At 44.8% G+C, this 27,094-nt stretch overlaps 1 protein-coding gene across 1 annotated transcript in view; it reads right to left on the bottom strand.

Moving 5' to 3' along the window:
• Positions 1-5,141: 5,141 nt before the first annotated feature.
• Positions 5,142-27,094, bottom strand: part of LOC131285707 (disco-interacting protein 2) — a 32,046-nt gene continuing 10,093 nt past the window's right edge. Inside the window, exons 8-22 of the mRNA XM_058314562.1 lie at positions 25,650-25,727; positions 22,504-22,836; positions 15,223-15,351; positions 13,807-14,752; positions 12,785-13,743; positions 12,062-12,198; positions 11,437-11,992; positions 9,112-9,338; positions 8,571-9,036; positions 8,386-8,476; positions 8,141-8,303; positions 6,836-7,333; positions 5,767-6,003; positions 5,341-5,695; positions 5,142-5,269 (exon numbers count right to left, since the gene is read on the bottom strand). Of these exons, the coding sequence (XP_058170545.1) occupies positions 5,166-5,269; positions 5,341-5,695; positions 5,767-6,003; positions 6,836-7,333; positions 8,141-8,303; positions 8,386-8,476; positions 8,571-9,036; positions 9,112-9,338; positions 11,437-11,992; positions 12,062-12,198; positions 12,785-13,743; positions 13,807-14,752; positions 15,223-15,351; positions 22,504-22,836; positions 25,650-25,727 (5,279 nt within the window). The 3' untranslated portion in view covers positions 5,142-5,165. The remainder of the gene's footprint in view (positions 5,270-5,340; positions 5,696-5,766; positions 6,004-6,835; positions 7,334-8,140; positions 8,304-8,385; positions 8,477-8,570; positions 9,037-9,111; positions 9,339-11,436; positions 11,993-12,061; positions 12,199-12,784; positions 13,744-13,806; positions 14,753-15,222; positions 15,352-22,503; positions 22,837-25,649; positions 25,728-27,094) is intronic.

The following is a 27,094-nucleotide window of genomic DNA, read 5'->3' as shown; positions in this document are numbered from 1 at the left end:
CCAATCAACGTCTACGAGAAACAACGCCACTGGAACAACTGACCTTGGACATAATAACGACTCGGTCATACACCTCCTTTCCAAGCCTAATGGAAAGTGGCGTGTAAGAAGATGAAAGCCTCTAAAAGATGGAAAGCATGGTCTACTAACAAGGCGACAGAATAATTGCCTCATCGGTAATGCATGCTTCTCGATGCTCTTGCTACCGAAAAGGTGATTGACAATGCTTTAAGCAAATACTGGTCGAAATGTATGTCCTGGTTGACGTGGCTATGTAATGTGATGTCAACGGCAATCGGCAGAACTACTAGGGATTCCCTTACATCATTGCTTACCCATAAAGAATACATGGAGGGTACAACCGAATCTTAAACAGACGAAAAAGAGGCTGGACTCCAAACATGCGAAAAATAAGTTTCCTTCACTCGAAGAAAGTACCCTGAACAACGCGCCCGATAGTATTTAAGGACAAGGACCTGAAGATCCGTAGCCACCAAGCCACCGAGCCACCCCATCACACCAACGAACGACCCGCAACCATCCGAGCCGCGACTTACGCCGCACCAGCAGCCGATCGACCAACAGGAGCCCAGCAGCCCCTAGACCAGACCACCCCAGCGCCAGAAGCACAAGCCGATCAAGCCGATATCGTCCTATTACGGATGGCGTTTAACTATCCGTACGCGTTTTACGAGGGGCGGCGTTACGGACGGACGATAGCTTTCGTTCGTGATACCAAGCAGATAGAAAAATTTACTTCTGACCACGAAAGAAAAACATGTGAGGGAAAATACTGGTAAACAATGTATAAGGAAAGGCCACAAATTGGGGAAAAGACATGGGATGAAAATCTACCCTTCAGCGGGCTGAGGAAAAGTAAAGAAAGAAATAACAACAATGTCGCGTTACATTGCGAACAGGAATGAAGAAAACCCGTAGGCTTTGATGATTTTCAGATGCGTGCATAACAAAGTAGGAAAACAATCGTGAGCATTGAAGCCACGTTTTTAGGATTAGGCAGCAATGCATGGTATCGCTAGAAATCGAGACCAAAAAGGTCATTTATTAATCACAATGTTTAATCACAACGTATTCTCACGATTGACAAAGCCAATGACATCCAGATAACCACGTGACGAGAGCCAGATGCCCGCATAAGAAGACAGGATTCGAAGGGACAAAGCGTCAAGTGGATCGCTATCACGATCAGTACGAAACGTGTTGTCATTAGGAGAAAGGGAGAAGCTTAGGGAAGCAAAATGCGTAATGGAAATACAGGATCGCATAACTTTCCCACGATGCGCGTTGGACTATCTGGATTCTGGAACGAGATCTTCTATCTCGTTCACACTCATTAGTTAGTAGGAATTAAATTAGCATATAAGTTGACAAATTTGATCAATAAAGCAGACATTTTCTCCTCGACATTTGTGAGGAAAAAAAAGTACAGTTTTTTAATTCAACAATCCAGCGATCCGAAACCTAGCTTCACTCCACTCCCCTCCTTTACGCTTGATACTTCTCCGTTAGCGGCATAGTCACGGCCCAAACTAAATTCTTGAGAAATTCACAAGTTCTACCTCGACTTCCGTTGCGATCTCTTCGACGTCGGCGAAGTCGCGGCGCACAGAAAAAGGCTTCTCAAATTCTGTCCGAAAGACTTGAGTATAATTCACTAGAGTTCTCTCCATTGGCGGCATAGTCACATCATGGACCGAATTATCAGTTATTGATGATTTCGTTGCATTTCATTGTACATTTTACATTTTTTACATCATCTGATAAGGACCAAATTATATTTAAAAAATTGTCTTTATTATTACGGTCAAAACAAAACTTAAAAACTAATGGATCATCAAATAAATCAGTCAGGACAGTTGTAAAAAGTTTGTTGTCTACCAAGAAAATATTTATTTGCCGTTTCGACTCTGTGTATAGTTTTTTTTCTACAGATTTGTCATCAAGCTTAGAAGGATTGTCAACGCTTGCTCTTCATCACCTCGGTACGTCGTCGACGAACAACGTAGCAAGTAAAATAATACAACTCAACATCAGCAATTCATTTTAAATACATTTATTTTCCTTTCTAATCATAAACAGGTCCTGGTCAATGTTCCCCGGGTTTCCAATCCGGGTTTTGCGTGTACGTGTGTGTCCTCTTTGTGCTCCCACAACGTACGCATGTTTAGCTATTCCATGTTCGCTTGAGGAGTGGAGGAGAGGGGACATTTGGAGTGAGTGATCGTGCTTCTTCCCACCGTACGTACTATATTCGTCGGTTTTGACCCTTCGTAGTGGCCGACTTCCGGCCAGTACCATCCGGATACGATTCGATTATTTTCCTTTTTCTTTACGATATTCGAGAGTTGAAGAAAGAGTTGATAGATGTAAAGTAATGCAGTAAGTTAAGTTAATCGAAAGTGAACTCTTCTTCTTTCTCACCGACGTTCACCTACTACCTCCCGGCCACCCGCGCGACGGGTTTCCGGTACCGTACCTTAACCTTATCTATTACCTTTTTTCCTACTGTGATTTCATTCCTTCCGTTTACCTACCATTTGCCTAACGCAAAGTTTATTCCGCCCTTTTTATGTTTATTATGCAAGGAACTTAGACTTACTTGTTCGTTACGATGGAGCAGGGAGAAGGGGGTAGGGGGCGGTGGATCAAACTTCCGGATCAAGTTTATCGCTAACGATCAGTTAAGATGAAACGCAATCTCTGAACGATATTCGCTGGATAAAGCCACGGTACACTAATTTAGGGATAAATTCGTAAAGAAGTTTTTTTTCTAATTGTATGTATGTATCTGAGTGTGTGTGTGTGTGTGTCTTTAGCGATTGAGATCCTCAATAATAATTCGATTATAAGTTTTATGGGATCCACTCGACAAACAACTCAAATGCGCGCGTACAACACGAAAGCTGTCAATAGAAAGTAAACTAATGTGTTTGCAATATAGAAAAAAAAGTAAATAAATTTACAACTTACACAAATGTACATAAGAAGCGCTTTAGCTCCCCGAATCATGGAAGAAGAACATTTAAAATGTAGCCCTTTTTTACATCGTCACCACATGAACTATGTGAAAAGTGAAGCAGACTAGAAAACAAAAGCATATTGAATGCAATAAAGAGAAGGAAACATAATCAAAACCATCGCACGGTTGTATTTTACCTGTTAGCAAGCTTATGTCCTAATGCTATCGATTTTTTTCTTCATTCTATTCGGTCATCTCATCAAAACCGAAAGAATTTTACCACCCTAGTTGTCTTACATATCGCTCAACCTTGCACCTACCGAACGCGAACACAGTGACTTAAGCTTAGTTAAAACGGGACCGATCGTGAATGGATAAAAAATACTGTTAAACAGCAAGAGAGCTCGTTGGGAAGGGTAGGGAAGTTTTTCCGCAATAATTATTTGGAAAAAAGTCACTTATTTTTATCCGCTTCGTGTCACTAAATCAGCCGTTCAATAGTGGCTTTCTCATATCAACCAATTGGCGGAATCAATAGGATGGTTAATATAAGTCTATATGGAGGAAGAAATGGAGTTTTAGGATGCTTTTTAAATATTTATATTTCCCCACAAAGCCCAATCGTAACCGTTGTCGCAGTTGTAAGAAAAGGTCGGAAAGGGGTTTTCTAGTTCATGTATTTCATTCTCTTTACGCTTTCGTCGTTTATATATCCAACATCCGCTGCTTGTCAACTTGCTACATCTTAGTAAATCACAAAGGAAGTTATATTATTGTAACTACCACAAAAAACACTCGTAAACCTACATGTACGTCGAAGGAAGTTGCAGAGCAGGGCAGAATCGAAGAACGAGGAAGGAAAGTACGTCTGTGTATTGTTATCATGTGAAAAAAAATCCTCTTACTTTGAGGGCGTCCGTTTGTGTGCCGCTACTGTACTAAGTATACGTTATACACTTCGATAATACGAGAATAACTAATCCCTCGCCTCGTTCGCAAAACCGGCTTGGCGCTTCTTGCGGACAAGAGCAAATTGATTTCTGTTTACTTTAAATAGTGTTTTTCCTTTTTCACTTTCACGCGTTAGAGCGAATTTAGCTCCATTCTCCGGTTTGCTTCCCTTTTTATCCTTTTGCCTTTTCTTTACGTTAAGTAGTATGTACAGAGGTCGTATATAATCGTAATCTTCCAAAAAGAAACCGTGTCGATACAACCTAAAACGGAAGGACAAACGATGGAAAGCTTTAGTGTGACTTTTACTATTCTGTCGCAATCGTTCGCCATTTGTTCAAAAACTGTTTTTTAATTTAAAATGAAACCTCAACCTAAATCACACCAACCGTGAACCAAATGTACAACGCTTTCTATAAAAAAGGGAAATAGATTAGATAAATACCAGCGGCATTTTGGAGGTCTTATCGAAATTGCTAATGAATGCCGCTTCTAATCGCTTGATGATGATTGATTAAATGATTTGTTTTCCAAAGGAAGATTAGAGTGTGGTCGCTTCACGCTGCCCATTTGATGTTTCGAATAGCTTTATCGTTCTACCACTACATTGCGTAGGTTGGGAATTGGAATTCTTCCCGGCCCTGTCGGCAGAGAAATTTTTCATCGATATGGCAAAGGTTGCCTTCTCTATACAGCTTCTCATTCATTCTCATGCTTCGTTTGGGGAATACAAATTAATGTTCGCATCCCTTTTCCCCCGACATAACCGCACAACAACAATTCAATGGAATTTAGTTTCTAATTGCAACTACTACAAATTATTATGTGCGTTTTTGTTTGCGTATGCTTCAAAGTGAGTTTTCTTCCCTGCTCTTTATCGCTCTCGCTTTAGACATTTCTGGATAATTTTCCCTTTGTGTTTGCGCATCTGCACCAGCGCGGAAAAGAAGAGAAATGTCGTCAATGTTCTGTGAGCGCGCCCACTGCTTTTCCTCTTAGCAATCTCCTTGTAAACAGTTACGTTTCCTTTTCCGTGTTTTCGTCACAATTGTGGGACAATATAAGCACCTCGCAACCGCTCGCAAATTTCAACAACCGGTCGACGAATGTGTATGTCCAGTGTACAGAGTCCAGTGCGACAACAATGCTGCGGGGCGAGTGGGCGGTAGGCATCCGACAACGAGGCAGTTTGGTTGGCATTATTGGTTACGCTGCTGCTGCTGCTAGTTGTGCTTTACATGTTGTAGGCAACGTAAATCGGGTCCAGTTGGTCGGCGAGGAAACCATCGCGCAGATGCATCCGTTGCTTCTCACCGCGGCTGTTGATGGGAACAACGCCTGGAATCGGAAGAAAGCGAAAATGGTTAATGAACTTCCGCACGACACCGCTCCCACTCGATTTAACCTACCGGGATCGACGACAACGACCACGCCGACGATGAGTTGATGCTCTTCCAGCACCGTGTTTGTCACCAGCGGCACCAGATCGAGCGCTTCCGACTCGTTCCCGTCCAGCTCGACCACGACCACAAGCAGGTTGGTCCAGGTGAAGACGGCACACTCGGCGATCTTCTTGTGGCAGCGCAACACCGAGTTCTCAATGTCGATCGGATGGTAGTTCATGCCACGCAACGTAATCACCTCATCCAGTGCACCGACCACGTACACCGCATCGTGCAGCTCCTGCTCACTGCCTCCGACGACCGCCGTCGTTGCCGGAGTGGCCGCGTTCGAGCTTGTCGTCGAGTTGAGCGTATTGTGACCCTGGCAGAAAACGAATTCAAAATCAGTTTGAATCGAACGAACGATTGCTTACCACCGGAAGAGGAACATACCTGTGAATGGATTGATTCGGTATCCGAATCGCGACTAGCTATGCTCGGGGTAGTTTCGTCCAGGATCGAGCCCGCCTGCGAGCACTCGGTGCGGCGCAAGAAGCCTAGGTAGCCTGTCCGGGCCCAGATATCGCTGGTCGAACAGCCGGTCACTAGTTTAGCGTTGAAATGGTCGTTGTAGTCCGTCTCGTCGCCGTAGATCGTGAAGTAACCATTCGAGTTGTGCGGTGATTGAACCTGAATGGAATAAGAGAGATTTTCAGATTTAATACATGGATTACGAACTGGTAAGTTTAGTTTTATTTAAATAAACGTTTTACGTTGATTTGAATTCTTTCGTCGATTTTAAAAGAAAAAGCTCTTTTTTTTTTAGGAAATTCCATAAATTTTGGCAAAAACATGGGTTGTGCTATTCTTGCCCCACGTATAGTATGTTTTGCCAAAAATTCAGGATGATCGCAACTTCGATAAATGAAATCGTTGCTTCGGTTCTGCTATTGGAAGAAAAATGCCTTTTCACTTCAATTCTACCGAGGCAAGCGACCCAGCTCACCCAAACGGGGCAGTACAACGTTCAGGTAATTTACCGAAGATTGTATAGCACAACTGCCAGGAATATATAGGAACTGGCAATGCGCGGCGAATGCAAAACATTGCGTCAGTAAAACACAGCCTGGACCATAATGCCAGCACCATACAGAGGGTGCAGACAAACAGTAAGGCAATTTTTACTCATCAAAACACTAACAAGTGCCAGGTCATCAGACAAGTTGAGCTCTATAATGGCTACAGCGCATCATCGATGGCATGGCAACATTACTGTTCTACATAGCCTGCTAGGGATTATAGTGTTATATCCCCGAGTTTGAAATATTTTTAGCGTAAGTGAGAAACTTACAGTTCAATTAAAACTAACTAACTGTATAACGAACATGAGTGTTCTTAGGAGCCAAGTCCAGTGACCTGCATCCTCTTTGCAGAAAAACTTAATTGAACTCGTAAGTTGTAGTTTGCTTTGATTTAAGTTCGCTACAAACTGGCCCTGATTGAGTTGTCCTTGTTCACTTACCCAAATCTCTCCCAGATGCGAATCTCCACACTGTCCCTTCGAGTCCGGGTTGGCGATGATCACCTTTACGCCCGGCAGCAGCTTGCCCGATTCGACTAGACACAGCGAATTTGGTGCACCCCGCTCGACCAGAGCGACCCGATTGTTCCGCAGCGCCCGCAGGTCCACGTACACTTGGGCACTTTCGGCCGAGCTGGCACCCTGCACACAGATGGCCGGATTGACGCGACACCCGAACGACGTCGATACGCAGCGCGTGTTGAGGCCAAGCGCCTGGAACAGTTTGCAGAACTGCTGCGTGAGCTGTACGCGCGGGCGCTCCTCCGCCACGACGACACACGTCCGCACGCAGCCGAGGTTGATGTTACGCTGCTTCAGCGCCTGGATGGAGTTGCTGAGGGCCTTGGTGCACAGCTCGATGACGCCGTACGAGCAGAACGTGTCCCGCACGCGATACTGCGACAGTGTGCTCAGCCAAAGACTAGGATTGGCTTCCACCTGAAACGGGAAGGAAAAACAGGCTTATTAGTTTCACCTAGGTTATGGCTAAAATTGCGTACTTATTTATACAGAATATTGGAATTCGATAAAGAACAGATATTAAGATATTGAATATAACACACACCCTTTTTACTTTGAAGCGAAGATTTCCTTGTTGTATTTTGAACATGGGCAATGGCATATTTTAACCTGTATAACACTACTTTTTTCATCCAAAATTATTGCCTCGGAAGTTAGGGAATGTTGAATTGAAAGTGATCTTTTCTTCTAGGAATTTTTTTTGATAAATAAAATTAAAAAAAAATTACTTCTATTCAACTCATTGTTGAATGCAATGCACTAAAGGGTTGCAACATTTTTGAAAGGACAGCCAACACTGTTTAAACAATTTATAGGTAAGACCTCGTTGTAACTGATCTAAATTGTATTAAACTTAAGTATGGTACATTTAAAATTATTGGTTATTTAATTGTGTATTAATTAATTGCTGTGCAAATGGTAAATGAGAGCGAGAGCATGAAGTATACAAATATGTGGATAGCGTGTTTTTCAAATTATTTAAGAACCTTTTATTTGTGAGTAATTTATTGAAGATCAAATTTTCGGCTTGTTCCGTTCCCGTTTAACAATTAGGCAATCTTATCTCTCTTTTGAATTGATTCTATTATTACTGGTTTTGCTTAGTGTTCATTCTAAAAACCGCACAAAAATTAGACCCAGTTTGAAGTTGTCGGATACTGTGTAACAGTATATATCCTTTCAATCTATTTAAACCATATTAACAGCATTTCATGCTGAACTCACCTCGTACGGAGCGATCAGAATCGAATGATGGCCACTGTAGACGCTGATCAGGGTCCACATGGAGAAGCCAAGGCCACAGTACGGATCAAGGCAGAGTGCCACATGGCGACTAGGGTAGAGCTCACAGGCAAGCTTCAGACTGGCACAAAGACTCGACAAGGATCTGGATGTGCACGAGAGAAGATGAAAAATGTGTTACTACATCACTGATGTTTTCTTTTACGATGGCTAGGTATCTCCCTTACCGATGCGTTATTATGACGCCACTTAGGCGACCACAGGTGGAAACACTGAAGTCCAGGTAGGCCGTCGAATCCAACGTGCTGTTGGCGATGGCTGAAAGTAGTGAAGGGAAAAAGGATGCGTTTCCGTTAGGCAAATATCAAATATCAAGAGCGAATGCTCTTGTCGAGATCATCATTTTGCTTACCAGCCAGCTTGCGCTTCGGATTGTCCTCGATGTCCAGTATGGTAGGCCAGCTCTTGGGGTCGATTGACGTTGCGGCCTCACGTGATTTGAGCAGCTTGATAATGCTCTGGATCGAAAGGATGATACCACTCTTGGATACGTCCACGATCATGCGCACGGTGGGCAGGGTGGTGATGAGATTCTGCGGATGCGGTGGCCGAATGGTAACCGGAACTGCGCCAAGGTACAGACATCCGTAGAACGCGCAGATCAGATCCAATCCGGGCGGGAAGATCAGCGCAACGTGATCACCCGGATTCACCTTGCCCCGTTCCTGCAGCAGGGCGGCAATCTTTTCCGCCCGTTTGTGCAGCTCGGAGCAGGTGAGCGTTTTCGCGACCGCACCCTTCGCGTTGAGCAGAGTGTAGAGGACATGGTCGGGCGACGAGTTGGCACGCCATCGCAGGACTCCCGTGATCAGTTGATGCTAGATTTGGGCGAAACGGAACGGGCGTTAACGTTAATTTCTTTTGGCGCTTATTTGTGGCGAGTTCTCACATACCTTACGCTCATTGTCATCGGCCAGACCGATATCGCGACCCTGGGCAGATGCAAGCCGATTGCCCTGCACCAAATTACCGACCATGACGGATGCCGGACCAACGGAGGCATCTGCACCGCCGACGACGCCCACCGTAGAACCCGCGGTTCCACCCGTTCCGACGCCGAGAAGATTCGAGGCGGAGGACGAAGACGACGTTCCGGAAATTTGAAGTTGTTGGATAGAGCCTGATTTTAGTGTTTGCGCAATAGATTGTGTGGGGTTGGTTGTTGTTTTTTTGTTTGGATTTTCAATCAAACGTGATGGCGCGCGCATGTGCCCAGAAAGCATTGATGGCACATTTGTCCAACCACATCCGTGGTGATGGTGGGAGGCAATAATTATCAAGTTCGAGTGTGTTGGGTGTGTGAAAAGGTGAATAAAATTTTTGTTTCACAGTATAACATAAAAGCGTTTGTAAACAATGAAAGTGTAGTGCCGATAGCACAAGGTTGTATGGATACGTTTGCCAAGTTATCAGTGAAACGATGATGTGTGTTCCAATAAAGATGATAAAACAATAGAACATATGATCGTCGATTAAATAAATAAACAGTGTGAACGGATACATCGTGTATTTACAAATAGTAGGAAAGTTGTTTTTGTTCGCCAATGTTGATGATAGAAAATATCGTCGATGTTGTTTATGTTGTCGTTGATCGGTGAGGATAATGATGATGAAATCGATGATGCACGAGACAAAACAATAATCAAATGGTGATGGATCATGTGGTAACAGTTGTGAATGTTATGATCGAATATAAATGGGCACGATATTCATACATCCGCCGAAAGCCCACAAGAAATGGACAAACATATGAAGATTTTAGATTTTGATTAAAAAAAAACATTAACAGGACCATCATCATCATCGCGGGGCGACACGCACGTTTTGTTGTTAGAAGGATGCAGCACACCATGGTCCGTTAGCCAATCGGAGTCAGTAATCGGAGAGGTTAGTAAACGGTTTCCGCAAAACGCAAAACAACGAACGTTCGCAATACGGGGGAGTTGTTTTTACGGGTAGCAAACAATGTGCAATCGTAACCGGCACCGGAGTCATTGCAAGGAAGGAAAACCATCGCCAGTTATTTGTTAGTATGCCGAACGAATCGATATTGACGCGCGCGTGATAATATGAGGTTTTGTTTTGGTTTGTTATTTGTGAGGAGCAGAGCAGCATTTTGAAAAGAAAATTAAGAAAGAGAGAGAAAGAGAGAGAGAGAGAAAATGATATTAATTTTGAGAAAATGAAAACTATACGAAAACAATGGCAACCAACGAATGGTGAAAGATTAGTACACGCCAATCCAATGGGACGCGGGGCAGAGGTTGAGGGACATGAAAGGTAGGATTCATTTGGGGGAGTGAAAAGAAAGTGTTTAAAACCGGAACACCTTGGAAGAAGGAATGACTAAACCGGATGGAAAGGGGTTAATTTAAATAAATTGATGCCAAAATTGGTTCTATATCGTTTCATACATTTCAATAAAAAAATTCATTTGTGAAAATTAAATAACACCAAGTAAGTTTATAGTTTGATTTTAGAAATGAGTCGAATTGGTTATTATTGGTTATTCTTTATCTAGTGAATATCACAATATCTCAAATGTACACCTTCGAGTGGACCATGCAATACCTTTTTTATATCATTTGTTAAGTGTTAAAAATAATTTTAAAAAAAAGTCATAGCCAAAAAATTACACACTCAGAATGAGTACGGACTTAGCTTTACTTGAGTGAATTAGTAGAAAGGTTTGCATACCTAACAGTTTGATAATGTTTGCAAATGATTTGGAATGGCTCTGTTAACGAAAGTTTAGCATAATTTTGCAATAAAAAACACACACACTCGCACACATTTATACAAATTATGATGTGATGTTTTGGCGTTCAAACACGCGCCACTGTGCAATGTGCTCTACTCGGAGGCAATGGAAGAAAATGGTGGTTGGAAAAAGATTATGGTGAAAAACGAGTGGGAAGTGATGAATGACACGCGTATATGTAAAAAACAAGAAAACACCTAAAGTTTTCACTCTCATTCACACCGCAATCAGCACACGATCACACGCCAAACACACGCAAAAGCCATGCTCTTAAGGAAAGTGTCCTGGTAAGAGGCTTTCCCTCATGTCGAACGTTTCGACGACACTCACAAACACCCATACACACACACACACATACACACATACAAAACACATAGGTGGTACAGCGAGGTGCACGAAGGCGTACAAAAGTGTCGTCACAGAAAATGTCGATGGTATTTTCCCACCCAATACATACCGTGGTGCATTTCGCGGGGTTTCGGAAGGTTGGTGACGCAGGTGTGCGGGCACATGAGCACGTTGGCCGGATGCAGCGAACCTTCGAGGAATCGCCGCCGGGCCTCGGTCAGGTGGATGCCACCGAGCGGAGTTTTGGGCAGATGGTTCGGAGGCACCAGCGCCAGGCAGTAGATGCCGACCTGATGGATCGAATCGACCGCCTGCAGCACTCGCGACATCCACTGGAATGATTCTTCCTCCGAGCAGTCCGGGCGCTGCTCGGCGATGACGCACACCCGCTCGTCCCGCAGCACCTTTATGCTAAACACGGCGATGCGGCCGCGGTAAATGAAGCGCATCGGTTCGACGGCCAGCACCGTCGCGATGATATCGTCGGAGTTGTGCTTCCGGCCAGTCACCGTCATTAGGCCGTCCCGGGAGCCACAAACGAACACGAGCCCACCCGGACCGAGGAAACCGAGTAGACCGCTGCGTACGTATGTTTCTTCCCCGATCGGCTTCCCGGGGATCGTTTCGCCGTCCTTCGTGACGGGCGCCTCGAGAAGGGGTTGCACCTACGGAAGGAAGAGTTTGCGATTAGGATGAAGCGAAAAAGGACTAAGCAAGTTCTAAGGTATCCATACCTTGAAGGTGGAGTTTGTCATGCCCTCCAAACCGTAGTAGGCAGTTCCGCTAGATCCGGAAGTGACGCAGATTTCGCCGACCTGATCCGTTTTGCACAGCACCGGTGATCCTTCGGCACTGACGACAACCATCGTAGCTGAGGAAGACAAAATAATATTAATAGGAGTAAAATTAACAGTGAGGATTTTATTCTCCAGTTTATAAGTAACAGAAATAATAGGATTGGCGTTGAATTAAAGCTACATTCATTTAATATAATAGCTTTCAATAAAAAAATACCTAGAAAATTCGAATTAGTGTTCTGAAATTATTGATGTTTGAATTTGTATGCGAATATATTGGACATTGTATAAAACCATTTATCCTGTAACTATAACGATACTGTTAAATCTATTTTATATTTATATTTAATACTAGTCGTTTTGAGAGATAAACTGCTAGTTTTTCACCATCTTGCTACAAATGTCACAACATTATTTGGTTTTGAAGGACTAAGCATTATTTTTTTCTGTATTAATCGAAAACTAAAATAAGGTTTATGATTGATATTCTTATTTATTATATTGCCAATCCAAATGCACGGGGCAACTTATTTTTAAACTCAAGTTTAAGAAACATTTTAATCTAACAAAATTTAGAAAACCCTTTAAAATGGTTGCCCTTATAATAATAATTAATATAATAATAAGTTACATTGCTATCCTAGAGATATGACGACTTACCACTCGGCATAACTTGACCACAGTCCTGGAGTGTAAGTGAAGTAAGCGAATCCTCACTATCAACTCGGACAACGCCATGCGATAGTGCGGACATTGACAGAACGCCGCGGCCCGTGGCCGACTGATTGTAGCCTCCAACAGCGGACCGTCCCGGTCGGCGCAACGAAACCGTAAACACCTCCGAGCTGCTCGCACACGGACAGATTGCATCCGGCCGGAGTCCCTTCGATTGGAACACACTCAGGAACTGATCGCAACTGGACAGTGACCACGGATTTGCGCCGTCCGCCACCAGCAGCATCCGCAGCGACGAAAGTGAAATCTCCTTGTGATCCTTGGTGGCCAGCAGACCCCAGTGTAGATCCCGACTCTTCACAAGGCAGCACGAGGCGCGATACTTGGTGATGAGCTGCATCCAGGAGGATGGCCGAAGCTTCATGAGCGCGTACGGAATGAACAGAACGTGCATGCCGTTCAGTACGGACGTGAGGATACTGTGCCATAGACCGACCTCGCGCTTAAAATCGAGCACGCAGACGATCGTCTCGCCCTCGGTGTAGTGGCAGGCCATCGTTAGCGCACGGCAGTGATTTATCATAGCCTGGCGTGACACTGTCACGCCCATCACGCTTCCATCCTTGTCGGTCGTGTACTCGATGTACGCGTTCGAGTCCTCGCTGATGCGGTTGTTGCTGGTGTTGAAATCCTTCGGCACCTTGGGCAGGTGCTCCGTCACGAACCAGTGCAATCGGGGCCAGCCCTTCAACTTGGCCACCTCGCCGGTGGATGACTTCGGCAGTCCCTTCAGGCAGGCCTCGGAAGTGAGCGCCACATGGACGCCGCACGAGCTTAGCAGAAAACCGACCTGCTGGGGTGGCGAGTCCGAGCTGGACAGTGGCAGCTCAATTGGTAGCGGCACGAGCCCACGGAACATACAACCATACCAGGCTGTGAGGAAACTGCAAGAAAATAGCAAGATAAAATAACAGAACCTCGGTTGGAACCATCGATCGTGTACTCACTTTAACGGATCACTGTTTGGGTAGACCAGCGCTACGCGATCGCCCGGTTTAAGAGATACTTGTTCCGGTCCTTTGCTGAAGACCTTCGTCGAGAGAGCGTAGGCGATCTTTTGTGCGCGCGACAGCAGCTTCCCGTAGGTGAGCGTGGTCGTCATCTTTCCGTTCGGATCGAGCACCGTTGCCATCGGAGCCTTGAAGGAGCTCGTGCCGTACCGCTGCAGGGCTGCCTCGAGTGTACGCGGTAACCCGGATGGCACGATCAGCTGTTCCCCTTGCACCGGTGTCATCAGACTGCCCTCGGGCTTGGGTGCGTTCGGATCCTTCGGGTTAGCCGCGATCTCAAGCTCGATATCGTTGTCCTCGTAGAACTCAGGCAGTGGGCGTCGCTTCGGTCGCTTGAGCGTGTTGAGCAGCTGCTGTATCTTCGCGGACACCTTCCACCGGCCGGCCGTACTCGTATCGCCTGGTTCCTGGTTCGCCAGATTCACATAGCGCGTCACCCGGTCCGCACCGCGCCTGGTGTTCGCGCTGAACTGTGTGATGTCTGGCGCGGCATACGGTGTCCGTTGCTGCGGCTGGAAGTCGCTCAGATCGGTCAGATCGTAGCCGGGTTTGTTCTGGTACTGGTGGTTGTTGCGGTGTACGGCCGGCGGCGACCCGGCCGACGACGTGTCGGACAGCGTTGCGTGCTGTGTGCTGTTCGGCTGCGTCGGAATTGTCTGTGGTGGTCGGCGCTCAATGCCGTGCTGCGACGATTGCTTCTGTTGCTGCGGCGGGGGCAATGGCTGCGGTTGTGAGTGATGGTGGTGATCCCGGGAGGAGGGCAACTTCATCGGTTCCCGTGTGAGTATGTGATCACGAGGCAGATTGTAGTTGTCCCGGTCCGGGGTCGATATCCTTCCCAGCATACCTTCCTCCGGTATGGATTCATCTTCCGTACTGGAGTCTGCAGTGGACATGAAAAAGAGGCACAATTATAATCTAACAATTTTTAGTCAAAGCAACCGAATAACACGTCAAAAAGAATTTACTTTTGGCAAAATTTTAAGCCTACTATAATTCTTCCTCGTTTAGTTTAGGGAACCCAAACTAGTTTTATAACAGTAAAAAGCAAACATAAAACGATGTTTTACAAAAGTTGGCTGCCTATAGACGAATCATGATTGTTGAAAGACAATTAAATTTTAAAATGTCCGTCATGGAATGATGGAAGCGTTCGTGCATGCCAGGTAAGCCAATTGAAAACAAAACAACGGACATTGTAGTAGTAGTACGACGGAAGTCTCCATGATATCCCCTATCGATTGTGTGTTGCCAGAAGTGACGTGAATAATGAAAATGAGTATCGTTTCAGTAACGGAACGGGAGCCTGTTGGATTGCTGTGGGAGGGTTTGCTTTGCGTTTGAACCATTTACCTGAATCGTCATGGTCGCGCTCGGGGCTACGGTTAAGCACGGAGCTGCGTTTGGAGGGCATTGGTAAGCTAGGTTTGGGGCGATTCTTTAATGCAGCTAGTGCCTGCTGTACCGCCTCCTGGCGTACTTCTGTGTGAGCGAGATCCGTGTCGTCGGTGGTCAGATCGGTGTCGATGTTTGTGTGCGTCCGGCAGACAATGAGAGTGTGGTGTGGAAAGGATCGGATCGTGATCGTGGTTTTGTTGACGTCCATTGGTTTGTCATTATGGGCAGATTCGGATTCAGGAGCGGATGATAGTAGATGAAGTTGTCATGCGAACAACAACGACAGCCCGACGGCCGGCGATAAGCGAATGATCGCGATGTGGATGTTGATGACGGACATGGAGATGATCATGGTGATGATGATAGCAGCCATTCATCGCATCGGAGCAGGATGTATGCAAACAAAGGGAGCAGAGAAAGAGAACGCAGAGAGAAAAAAGAGAGCAAACAAAAAAGAAAACAATGTAAAAATGATTTTTACGCATCATTTCAGATGTTAACGGTTAAGGGGCAACTTTAGGAGTTTGATTTTCGTAAGTCTACGTCGATAGGATGGATATGTATAAGAAGAAGCTTATTTCTATGTAGCCGGTTCAGACTGAAGGATTACTACCATTCACCAACTAAATCTTCCACCATCGTTCGTGTGTGTAACTTTACTAGAACCCTACGATCGTGGGCTTATTCAGGGGATAAATGACGAGTAGACGATTGTTAACTAGCGTTCATTATGACAAGGTTATTAAACGTTGCGATGCGATGAAACCTCTTTCACCAACGCACACTCAATTGGGTCATCCAACGAATGCTGCATTAAACGATCGTAAGGGTAATTGGCATTTAAGGGAAGGTTCTAGCTGCGGCTTCTGGTTTCACGTTATTCTATCAGGTGTGTTTCTTTTTCTGTGCCACACGTGGGTGTTTCCACTTTATCAGAAGTTAACGAGCGGCGATTAGTTAATGTTTGCTCATTAGGGATATGATGTCTATCGAACTATTCGAAGGGGGTTTCACTATTTGAAGGGAACTAAATTCAACATCGACCCTCATGGAAGATGCCTACGCATTCAAGAAGGTTGACTATAAAGCAAACTAATTTTGATAGCTGAAAATTATGGGCATGATAAAGCTCGGTCGAATTTTCAACGAACAACCCATCGGAAACTTTTCGGAATATGCCTAGAGCTTCCGTAAATGTGCATGATGCTTAGTGTCAATATAATTTTTTTATAATGAAATGCTTTCAAACGTGCATGTGGGCGCCAGCTTTTAATGCCGTAAAATATTTATGTGCAGTATCAAGTCATCATGATCACACTCGAACAGAAAAAAAAGCAAGATTGATGAGCTGTGTCTGCGCCTGCATAATTCGTTTCTTTATCACAAGAAAGATTTACGATTGGTTCCACCTACAATTTTCTAACCGTATTTTATGTTCCAGCTAGTTGTGTCCATTCCACCGACTGCATACTGCGCTACAGTTTCACATTTGCTCGAATACGTAGGTCGGTGAACACCTTATAACCGGTTTCACGATTGTCAATCTCCAGCTGATCGTGAGTGTATCTTGCACGATGCTGCCAGATACCTTGCTCTTGAAAATCAAAACGTTCGAAAAATCCGGTTTCTATTGGCCCTTTTTCATGATAACGATCTATATGTACGCGAACGTAACTGACGTAACATGTTACCATATTGGACTGGGAGTAAAGGCCACGATCTGACCAACTAGAGACACTAGCAGAACCTGCAGCTACGCACGTAGCTAGGCGTCCATAACTGCTAATCTTTCTGTCTTGCCACGCGTAGGCCACTGTCGGTACGTTGGACCGTTTCGGTCGTTAAACGCTTAGCCGGAACGATCGCTTAGCTTTGAGTTGAGTCTTAAATCCTAGCGCCTTCCTGGCCATCCCTAGCAAAATGCCAAGCACCCACGAGTTCTGCCTCGATGTTGGTTCAATGTTCGCCCATCGCCAGTGAGGTTGTCGCCCGTTCATGCAGTGAACTTGATCGTCACTTGTCAATCAATAAGCAGGCGACAATAGTGGAGAGTAATCGGAGATGCTTCGAACCGGCTCGACCTCGACGCGACGTAGGTAGATCCAGACGGAATCTTTGAGCCGATCATTCGGACGGACGACCGACAAATTGTGTTATTTGATCGGCTACGCGGCTGTCGGGCTCGAGAGATGACGGATTAGAAGGGATAATTGAGACGTGGCACCATTTCGTTAATATTAAATTTTAAGCCTTCTTTAAACACCCTATATTTGCGTGTTAAAAATAATGTTATCTAATGTGATCTATTGCAGAAAGAAACAAAAAACTAATCAACACTTTTTCTTCTACAAATCTGTTTCATGCAGAAAGCTTTCGAAGATTGAAACAAACGAAACGAAATAGATAACAGAAAAACACGTAACATGCCAAACTAATCGAACCGTTCACAAAAATGCTAAAAGCCGTAAAGCATGCACAATTTCTCTCGCTTCTGTTTTGTGCTGAGATCGATGTTTTCTTCCTCCTTTCGAGCTCATTAGCGAATAATTGATATGAAACTAGATATGGACGCGATTGACGAGTGGCGAAAGTGTGCTCATGCAAACACCCACCACCCTCGAAGTTGCACGCTATGCCACGGGGAGTATAGTAAAACAGGGGCCGTGATGTATGATGCGCGCCAGCTGGATGTCTCGAGAAGCATGAGAGGGTTTCGGGAGGCTAGTACGGTTTTTTGCACAACACCCCAAACGCTCCGGTCACTATCAATCATACGGCGTGTGCACGCGCGACCGAATGGGTTCCGTTTGAAATTTCTTTCACCCAATCCGCCCAAGAAGGGGCTCGCTGAAGAGTGATGTTAAGCGTGTACCACATTAAACCGCCGGCATCGATCGCCACCGACGTCGCCGGTGACGATGAACACGTAACCCATGGAAACGCATGTAGCGTGCCACAAAACAAAACACCCCATCGTACGAGGTGCAGAAACGAGGTGCCAAACATAAAACATAAGCTCCAAACGGGTCAATTGAACCGTTTCGCGGAGTTGGCCAACCCCCAACACGTCTCGGGGTGTCGATGAAGCAAGACGATGGAAAGAGAATTACACCCTGGGGATGGTCCTAATCGATGGGGTGTTGCGAAAGTGTGCAGGAATTAAAGATCCATTTTTTAAACTCCACTTTAACGGGGAGGTTGGTGCTTTACGCAGATTGCCGTTAGTTGTGTGCTTAGAAGTTGCAAATCGAACGAAATTTAAATTCCGGCATCTTAATGCACGGTGTCGCGTTAATGAGTTTAATATTATACAACAGGGAGCAATTCGATTTTAAAGTTAGTACCAGGAATTGAAACCCAGTATAGAAAGGATGTTTTAATTGGTAATTTTGATCGAAATATTTGATTATGTTAATCCTTCCAGATTCTTAAATGCTTATTAATCATATTTAAAAGTTTAAATTGCTATTCAAACATCATATGAAAAGAAGTTACAGAATGAACTACTAGAGGGATAGTTTTGGGAACTGGTATAGATTTTGAATGTTGTTTTCAGACCTTACGGAAGTTGTATTTAGTTTTAGTATTATTGAACTACTGAAACAAGAAGTAAATTCGCCCTTGAATTTTTTTTTAAATAATTGGTCAATTTTTTTACTGTGGGTTGTTAACTTAGTCATACACATCAATGTGGGCCTGGAAGTAAAGTTCTTATAAAACTTCTAAATATGTTTTTTTACCATAATTGGCATTCATCATTCTGTTTATATATTGCAACAAATTTTGGATATCCTAAAAATGTTGTGTAATTTTTTTTATGAAGACATAAAAAACCGTGAAAGCTTTTGGCTTAACGAAGAGATTTTCATTTTTTTTTCCTACTGTTTGATTTGGACGGCGTGTGTTAGTTCCTATTGGTATAAGTGAGGAAACTGAGTTAGACTTATATGTAAAGAAGAGTAGAAGAATAGAAAAGAAGGTACGGTACGTGGAACCTAGTGGAAAGCTTCTGCCGAGGTATACCCGACAGCAGCATAGAAAAGAAGGACAGTATCAAACTCCAAAAACAGCCAAGAACGTTGGGTAAGGAATAAACAGTGCGGGTCAATAGATATGGAAAAATTTAGTGTAATTTTTGTTTTGCGGTGGACAAGCTATCGGCACTCAGCGCAAGAAGCATTGTGCGCGCAATGGTGGGGTGCAGATAAATTTACCACTGGTGTAGCGACTCTCGTGCCGTCCGATTCTTCTATTATTTCTACAATTCTTGCCGTCCGCCGGCCCACCACTCGCGGCTGCTGGTGTATTACTTGACCGGTCCGGATGTTCCGGGGGAAGCTGTTGCTGCTGGTGCGCTTTCGGGCGCAGTATCACAGGGGCCGGTGGGTCCATCGACGTTGAACTAGATGTCGAACCGGATGCGCCACCGGCTGGTGGTGGCGTGGTTTGCTGCAGCTGTGGCGAGATTCGCATCGCTTTGAACTGCACCAGCGCTTCGGCGGCGGCCGCTACCAGCGCTGACGAGTAGAGACCGCCGGGTCCGCCGGTTTGTTGGCTTCCGCTCAACGATGGCACTGTGGTGGTGGCGTTTGGCACGTTCATGGATGTCGCTGGTTCCTCAAGAACGCCGCCGGCCGGACCGCCGCTCGAGGCGGTCGAAGAGGTAGCAGTAGTTGCGGCGGCAGTAGACGACGAAAGCAGCACGTGGCGCAGCTGATGCAGAGGACTATGCTGAGGATGTTGCTGCTGGCGAAGTAGGTGTGATGGCAGTCCCCCCGCTGGCCGGATCGAATCTTCCGACTGCAGCACATCGGGTCGCCCAGCAGCTGGAGGGTGTTGAGTGCATGTTTGTGTGTGTGGGTGCGTGTAGTAGATGGGTGGATGTGCATTGTGATGCAACAGGCGTTGGTGCAAAGCAGGATTCAAACAGTGTGTGCACGCATTAGAGTGCGATGCACAGTGTGGTGCCGGCCAATTGATTCCGTGACCATCATGGATTTGTTTTTGCGCATGAATTCGTTGTTACGATGACGGTTGCATCGCGGTGTTTAATTTCCAGGTCATTTTTTTTAAATTTAACAGTACGATGTACAAAACACAAACAGTGACAAATCGGAACACCACACGACGCATGCACAAATGTAAATACATATTTATAGACATATAAACCAGAGAAAAGAAAAAAAGGAGAAAAACGAAACACACGTTAGAAATAAAATGGTACGAACACGGACGACTTACGGAACAACTGAGGATAATTATAATATAACAAAAAAAAATTGTACATTACAACCATAAACACACACACAACCGAGTGGCATGAAAACAAGTTCCCAAAATGATATATTTCAAATCTACGTTAATGTGAATTAATCATGCTTGTTGGCGTTCACACATCTAACATGGCTACTTACAAAATACATATTTTATTCGATAACCCCTTCTATACTACCTCTACCGAAAAGCTTAAAGACAAAGCTACAGTCCTAGGCTATGTCAAACATAACTTTCAAAGCGTATGCAAATAAATCCCAATCGATAATGGCGCCACCGACGACGAAGACCAGCAGTGGAGTATCAATCAATGAACTAGCGACACTAGGGTAGCGGGAACTGCGTGGGCTTTCCTCATATTACAGATGGCTCCTTCGCGTATATGGGCATTATTAGTGCTAATGATTGACTATGCTGTCGAAGCGGCGACCACTACTTAAGCACCTACACGGAGCACCTTCGCTGCCAGTGTGATCTCTGGTTTGTGATCCCCGAATGGAAGAAAAGAAAAAGTGCCCAAACCGTTTTCTTAGAAGATGTTCTGGGAAGGCAATTTTGCCTGTTTAGATGACCTTGTCGTGACTAATGTCCTTATGGAAGTTCCGGGAAAGGGAGATCATATGAGGTTTTAAATGCTTACCCCGTTTAAGAAGTTAAAACCCTTCGAGCAAGCAAAAAACTATGCGGATCTATCTAGAACGGATCCAACGAACTGTTGAAAACTGACTAAACGCGAACGCAAATCGTTGGGATGTGATGATCACCGTCGTCTCGCGAAGGGAAAGAGTCAGATGATCTTCAGTACAAAACTTCTGACACAAACCTAGCAATTACCGCTAGGTTCGGTTTGACTTATGATTACAGGAAAAAAGGAAAATACACCGTCAACCATGCGACCGGCGTTCAATCTCCATCCAAGGTGATACGGAGCGAGAGAAAGAAACATACAAAAAATCAAGAAGTTAAAAGGCAAAAAAAAACGGCAATCATACACAAAACGGAACTAAACATTCAAAATGAAACGGGAGGTAGGAAAGAAACACATCGGATGAGATTTCCCCGATCGAGGATCACAGCCAAACCGTTTTCAAGGGAAACTCGTTAGCGTGATGCTGCTGCTGCTCCCAAAAACTTCCCCACACGCGCGCGTCTACCTTTTTTCCGATTGGTTTCGTGCTGCCGACAGGGTGCTTAAAGGCCGCAGATCAAATTAAACCCGGAGTCGAGATATTTTCGGGCCAGAAAATGGGATTTGTTGTTTGCTTTCGAGGCACTGAAAAGGGACGCTTAACGGGATGAGCCTGAGCGAGGCGGCTGCTGAGGATCCGTTACTAGCGGTAGATTGACTAAGGTAGTCCCAAAAACGGGCCCATTATGATCGCTCAGTCATTGCCAACGGTCGCGTGAAGATGATGGCCCTCGGCATGTGTATGGGATGCGCCCTGATGGGAAGCTGGCAAATTAAGCACGTTACTCGAATGCAGCGAGTGCTGGGCAGGGGGACAAACTACCAGAGAGTGACGCTTACGATCGTAGGGAACACCTTTTCGATGGTGGAATGGATTTGGAATGAGCCTGAGAACCTTTCAGGTTTTTGGACGGAGTTGTCTACGGCATGTTCCATGGCTATCCGTTAACTTTCTAGCGTAGTCCATAAGGATTTTAATCCAATTTCTATTCCTGAATGTTCAATGGGTTAAAACCCAAGTAGTAAAACATCTTACAATGTTTAAACAGTCAAAAGCAGGATTGATCTTGAAAATTGGCAAGGCAAACTCCAGATATAAGCCTCCACTGTGAAATAGGCACCTTAGAACTCGCTGGACGCTGCCTAGATAGTCATTGAACTTGCGCTCGTAGGACCAAACACCTCTAGCGTGATGATTCACATATCTCTCGCGTTCTTCTACCAGAGCAAAAGACAGCTTTCCACAAAGCGTGTCAACTATGGCGTGCTCTAACCTGAGTGGTAGCGCTTCTCGTTGTGCGTCACCTTCCGCTGGGTGCTGCGCCGGGATCGGTTCTGCTGCAGCTGTTGTTGCTCACGCTGATCCCGCTGCTGCTGGTGGGACGACGACGAAGAATGGTGATGGCCACTCCTCTCCCTACTACTACCACTACCACCTCCTCCTCCTCCGCCACCACCACTACTACCTCCACCACCACCACCACTACCGGAGGAGGAGAAGATGTTCTGCTTTTGCTGCGACGCCGGATGATGCAGATGCGACTGGATGTCGTTGACATAGCCGGGATTGCCGCTACCACCTCCACCTCCACCACCTCCTCCACCGCCTGGGAGTTAGAAGTTAGTAGTCAGGATGAAACGAAAACAAAACACATACACACCACAACCACCACCCACAAATGAGATAGGATTATCGAGCTAATCTACAGGTGCAACATTGATATGGCTATACTTTTGGGGCGGAAGAAGGTTAGTACTCATGTCGAAGAAGGGAAACTAAAGTGTTGCTTACGGAAACTATATCTATCACTTATTTTTTTGTGGGATGACATGCAGTATTTTTTTCCTAACCCTCGCAATGGAGTTATCGCAGTCGGGCTCGACACGCGTCGTTTAGTCGTTACTTTCTTTCTCCCCAAACACAGCTGAAGATACTAGACTTTTGCCCGGATGTCTTGTAGACAAGCGAACTGTGGTGAGCAAAAAAAAAAAAACATCGGCACGTTTTGAACGTACACGATTTTGCTGGCAATTTTCCACTTTCTTCCAGCTAATTGTCTCGCGACTCCACCGGGAGGAGGATGAGCCCTGGAGGACGAACTACCTTGGCGCGGTGGTTTTACCTCCTTCACCGAGCATAAGGGCTTTTTTTATTGGTTTGCTTTTCGCTACAGTAAACGACAACAATTGTTCAAGCATCGGTTGTCGGTGTAACGAAGCAAAGAGTACAAGCGTTTGTCTATGTTTCTCTTTGCGGCCGAATTGCGGTTGCGCTTATGATGGGTTAATTTGTTGCCACTGTCAGCTGTTGCTTTCCACCGGGGAAGCAACGACAATGTGTTCCGGTTGTTTGGCGAAACTTTGTAATCGATATGATAGCATCTAAAAATACATTGCTTACTTCGCATTCACAAACGAATGAACTTCAATCATTTAATTAATTGACAAACTCGTTCATAGTTTCGTCTAGTCAATTATTAACAAATATTTTACTATTTGTCTATTTCCCTGTTACCAAAGTACCATTATCAGAATATTACCATGTGAAAAAAAGATGCGAAAACAAATTTGATGTAACTATAAAACATCAATAATTAATCCAAGCTGCCAGCATTCGTGATCTGTCAAACACGATTTAAAATTAGTCAAACATTTGTTACTATCATTTCCTCTCTCTGGACGGCTGAATTGTTGTCCAGAGGAAGGAAGTTAGCGCATGCTGTATTCATAACCCAATCACTTCCTCAATCTGGGTTTCATTTTTCTTTCCATGTTGTGTGTCGTTTGTTTTTTCTTTTTAGATATAACCATGTTGCAGTGAACTCGCGATCGCTAGCTCGAATGAAGAAGAAAACAAAACGATACCATTGTGGCGTAGTGTTTCATCCAACAATCATTCAAAGGAACCACACACGATCCCGCGCAACATGGAAGTCATTAGAGGTGTGTGTCCACTCGCCGTGAATGCTGCCCAGAAAAGAAGGGACAGGAAGTGAGTTACGAACGTCAACGGGTTACGATCGTCGCTGTGTACTCTTGACATATAGGAGCAGTTAGTTCTGGCATTGATCATCAATTCTAATCAAAAGCCAACCCAGGTAATGGTAGTGGGTTGAGGAACAAATGGAGATAGATGTAATATTTTTCCAACCGGTAACGTTGGTCATCGACGCTCGAAGTGACCCAAGACATTTCAGAAGTCACCCACCCTGTACGCGAGAAAGGTGAGTGGTGCGTATTGCACCACAGACCCAATCGTTGAGGAAAAAAGCAGTTAAAATTACAATTTAGCTGAAAGAACAGTGGGAGTTTATACCAACCGTTCATATACACAGAAACGTTAATGTGCTTTTGAAAGATGTTATCGAGCAGCAGCTCAATCTCTTGTACACATTTACAAATTTCCATCCACTCATTCTCGCAAACACTTCTTTCGTACTGTCATCGTCAGCCGGGGCGGCGTGTTTTAAGCTAAAAGCTAGAGGCCGCTAGAGGGATTAAATGTTCAAAGGCATTGGCCGCACATTAGCGAACTATCTCGCGTCGGTCGACGATCCTCCTCCCGATCGGCTTGGCATTTGAACGTTGACGCGTAATCTTTCACAGGCCGATGATGCCACCATAAATCAGTATTACACCGTAATGTACAGAATTATTGAACATATCACCAGCACACTAACGACACGCATTGGTCTGCATGCGAATGGCGCATGATTGCATGCAGGTTTTGTTTTTCCGCATTCTTGACCTTTTTTAATATATTCTCCCTACCGTAGTGTGATAGGAATAACATATAACAAGGTCTCCTGTCTTTGAATTGAGCTAATTCGAGGATCTAATTGCTTAAGAAAGTGGAAAATTGCCGTTGTATAAAAAAAAATAGAGGTAATATTTGAATTGGTAAAGAATTCTAAAACATACATTTTTGACCTTACAATTTGTAATTTCCAACATTTAAACCAACTCCTTACAATGGAAGGAAGATCTCTAAATCTTATACTTATAGATTAATCCAATAAATCAGTCTGTTACCGCCGAAAGAATTGCTATTGCGTGGTTGGCCACAACTGCACGGAATTCATCTCGTTTGGTAACAAACGACCTAGCTCTTCCGATCTGATTGATTAATAGCGTCCACGGTACAGACAAAGCAAGGTCCTCCAGATTTAGGCAATCGGACGTGTGTTAATTGACGCAATTTAATCATTTACGCTCTCCCACACATGCATTTTCGGAAAGCTGTCGAGAGGCTCGTAAATCATAAGCCCACCGAGCTCGCTGCCGGGTGGTATCCGATGTTAAATAACGTGATGTACTTTTTTTGTTTAGTTACTATCCACAGGTTTGCGTTTGCGGAAGATTTTAGAGTGGGAGGAGGTATTTTTTTTAGATAATTTTTGGACATAAAAGCGTCACTTACCATGCTGCACATTTTTGGACAAATATGGCTGCAAGAGTCTTGTTCGTTTCTTTTCGTATCCTTTTTGAGTGATGTCACCTGTGAGTGGGAAGAGAAGGAGAGAGAAAAAAAAAGGAATTAGTTAAAACTATGCAACAGCAGATTCTTAACTAAATTTATAACTATTTAATTTGGACGATTCTAAAATAGTACCTGTAAAAGTAAATCAAAAACCGAATGTAGTTGACCTCAACCCACACAGATTGCAACATGAATAAATTACCAATATGATGCACACGTCGCGCAAAAAAACCCGTCCTTCATGGCGAGCAAATGGTTCGGCGTAGAACGCGTGTTCAACGTGCATCCTTGCTCGAGTACCCTTCTTCTATGCAAACTACGAATTAAAACCCGAGAAGCAAATAGCCCATTGGCCAATGATGGCCCCCTAGGTTAGTTCTTTACAGTGGTTTGACTATATATTTTCCGTCGCGAACCTTCGGAAAAACCTTCGCCGAAGAAGTATGCCTCCACAAGGCATTCATGAAAGGAGCAACGAAAGGAAAAGACGCTCATCAATCGTAATGTGGCGAATGGCACACATAGACACACTCTTCGCCCCGTTGAAGCTGTCGATCGTAAGATGCGCGCGAAAGCATCACTTCTTCTCATCGGGTGGGCTGTGGGTGGAGATTGGATCGTGCGAAAAATCGCTCTACTAATGCACGGCGGTGCTGCTCTCCATGCTAATTGGAGCATCCGTCGTCGGAGTGTGTTCGGGGCGATGGCGTTGAGTGAACGCATCTCGCAACTAGATCAATAATTCCCACCCTGCAGTAAAATCGCTCGCATCGACGAAACATTTGTGGAAAGCGAACGCAAACCTCAACGAGGAGATGCGCTTACGGTGGAAAATATTTTTCCTCTTTTTTTAGACAACTCCCTGAAGATCTACGTAAGGGAAACATCCCAAATGAGCTTGGAATGGTGTGGTAATGGCATTAAGCTATCGCCCACCTTAACGGGAGGACGGGAATCGAATGCAACGGAAATTCACGGCCACCAAACGCGCAACCACTTCCATATGCGGAGAAGGTAAACCGGGGAGGTAGATTTCTAATTTCCACGCTAAATTTGACCACCATTTCCGCCCGCATCCAAACGCAATGGCAGATGGCTTTTGTGCGGTGGTTTTAGCGGTAAGCGATTTTACTTAGTCGGAGCACGTGAAGTGGGCTGGGAAGAGGAAACACTAGACCGCGGGAGTAACCACGCTGCCCTCCTAAACTAGTTTACTGCGCTAGGGAAGTGGTCCGCGAGAGGCTGGAGTTACCAACCCTAACAGCAGAAGAGGGAAAAAAAAACCCATAGCCGCATTGATCCACTGTAACTTACACATCCGAGATGAATAAATCAGCATCTCGATCGATTCGGCTTCCGATAGACGCTCCCGTACGAAGTTCTTT

Source organism: Anopheles ziemanni, chromosome 3, assembly GCF_943734765.1.
Source record: "Anopheles ziemanni chromosome 3, idAnoZiCoDA_A2_x.2, whole genome shotgun sequence".
In the NCBI taxonomy this organism is placed as follows: Eukaryota; Metazoa; Arthropoda; class Insecta; order Diptera; family Culicidae; genus Anopheles; species Anopheles ziemanni.
The sequence above is the reverse complement of the archived record's forward strand: the minus strand, read 5'-3'. Positions and strand labels throughout refer to the sequence as shown.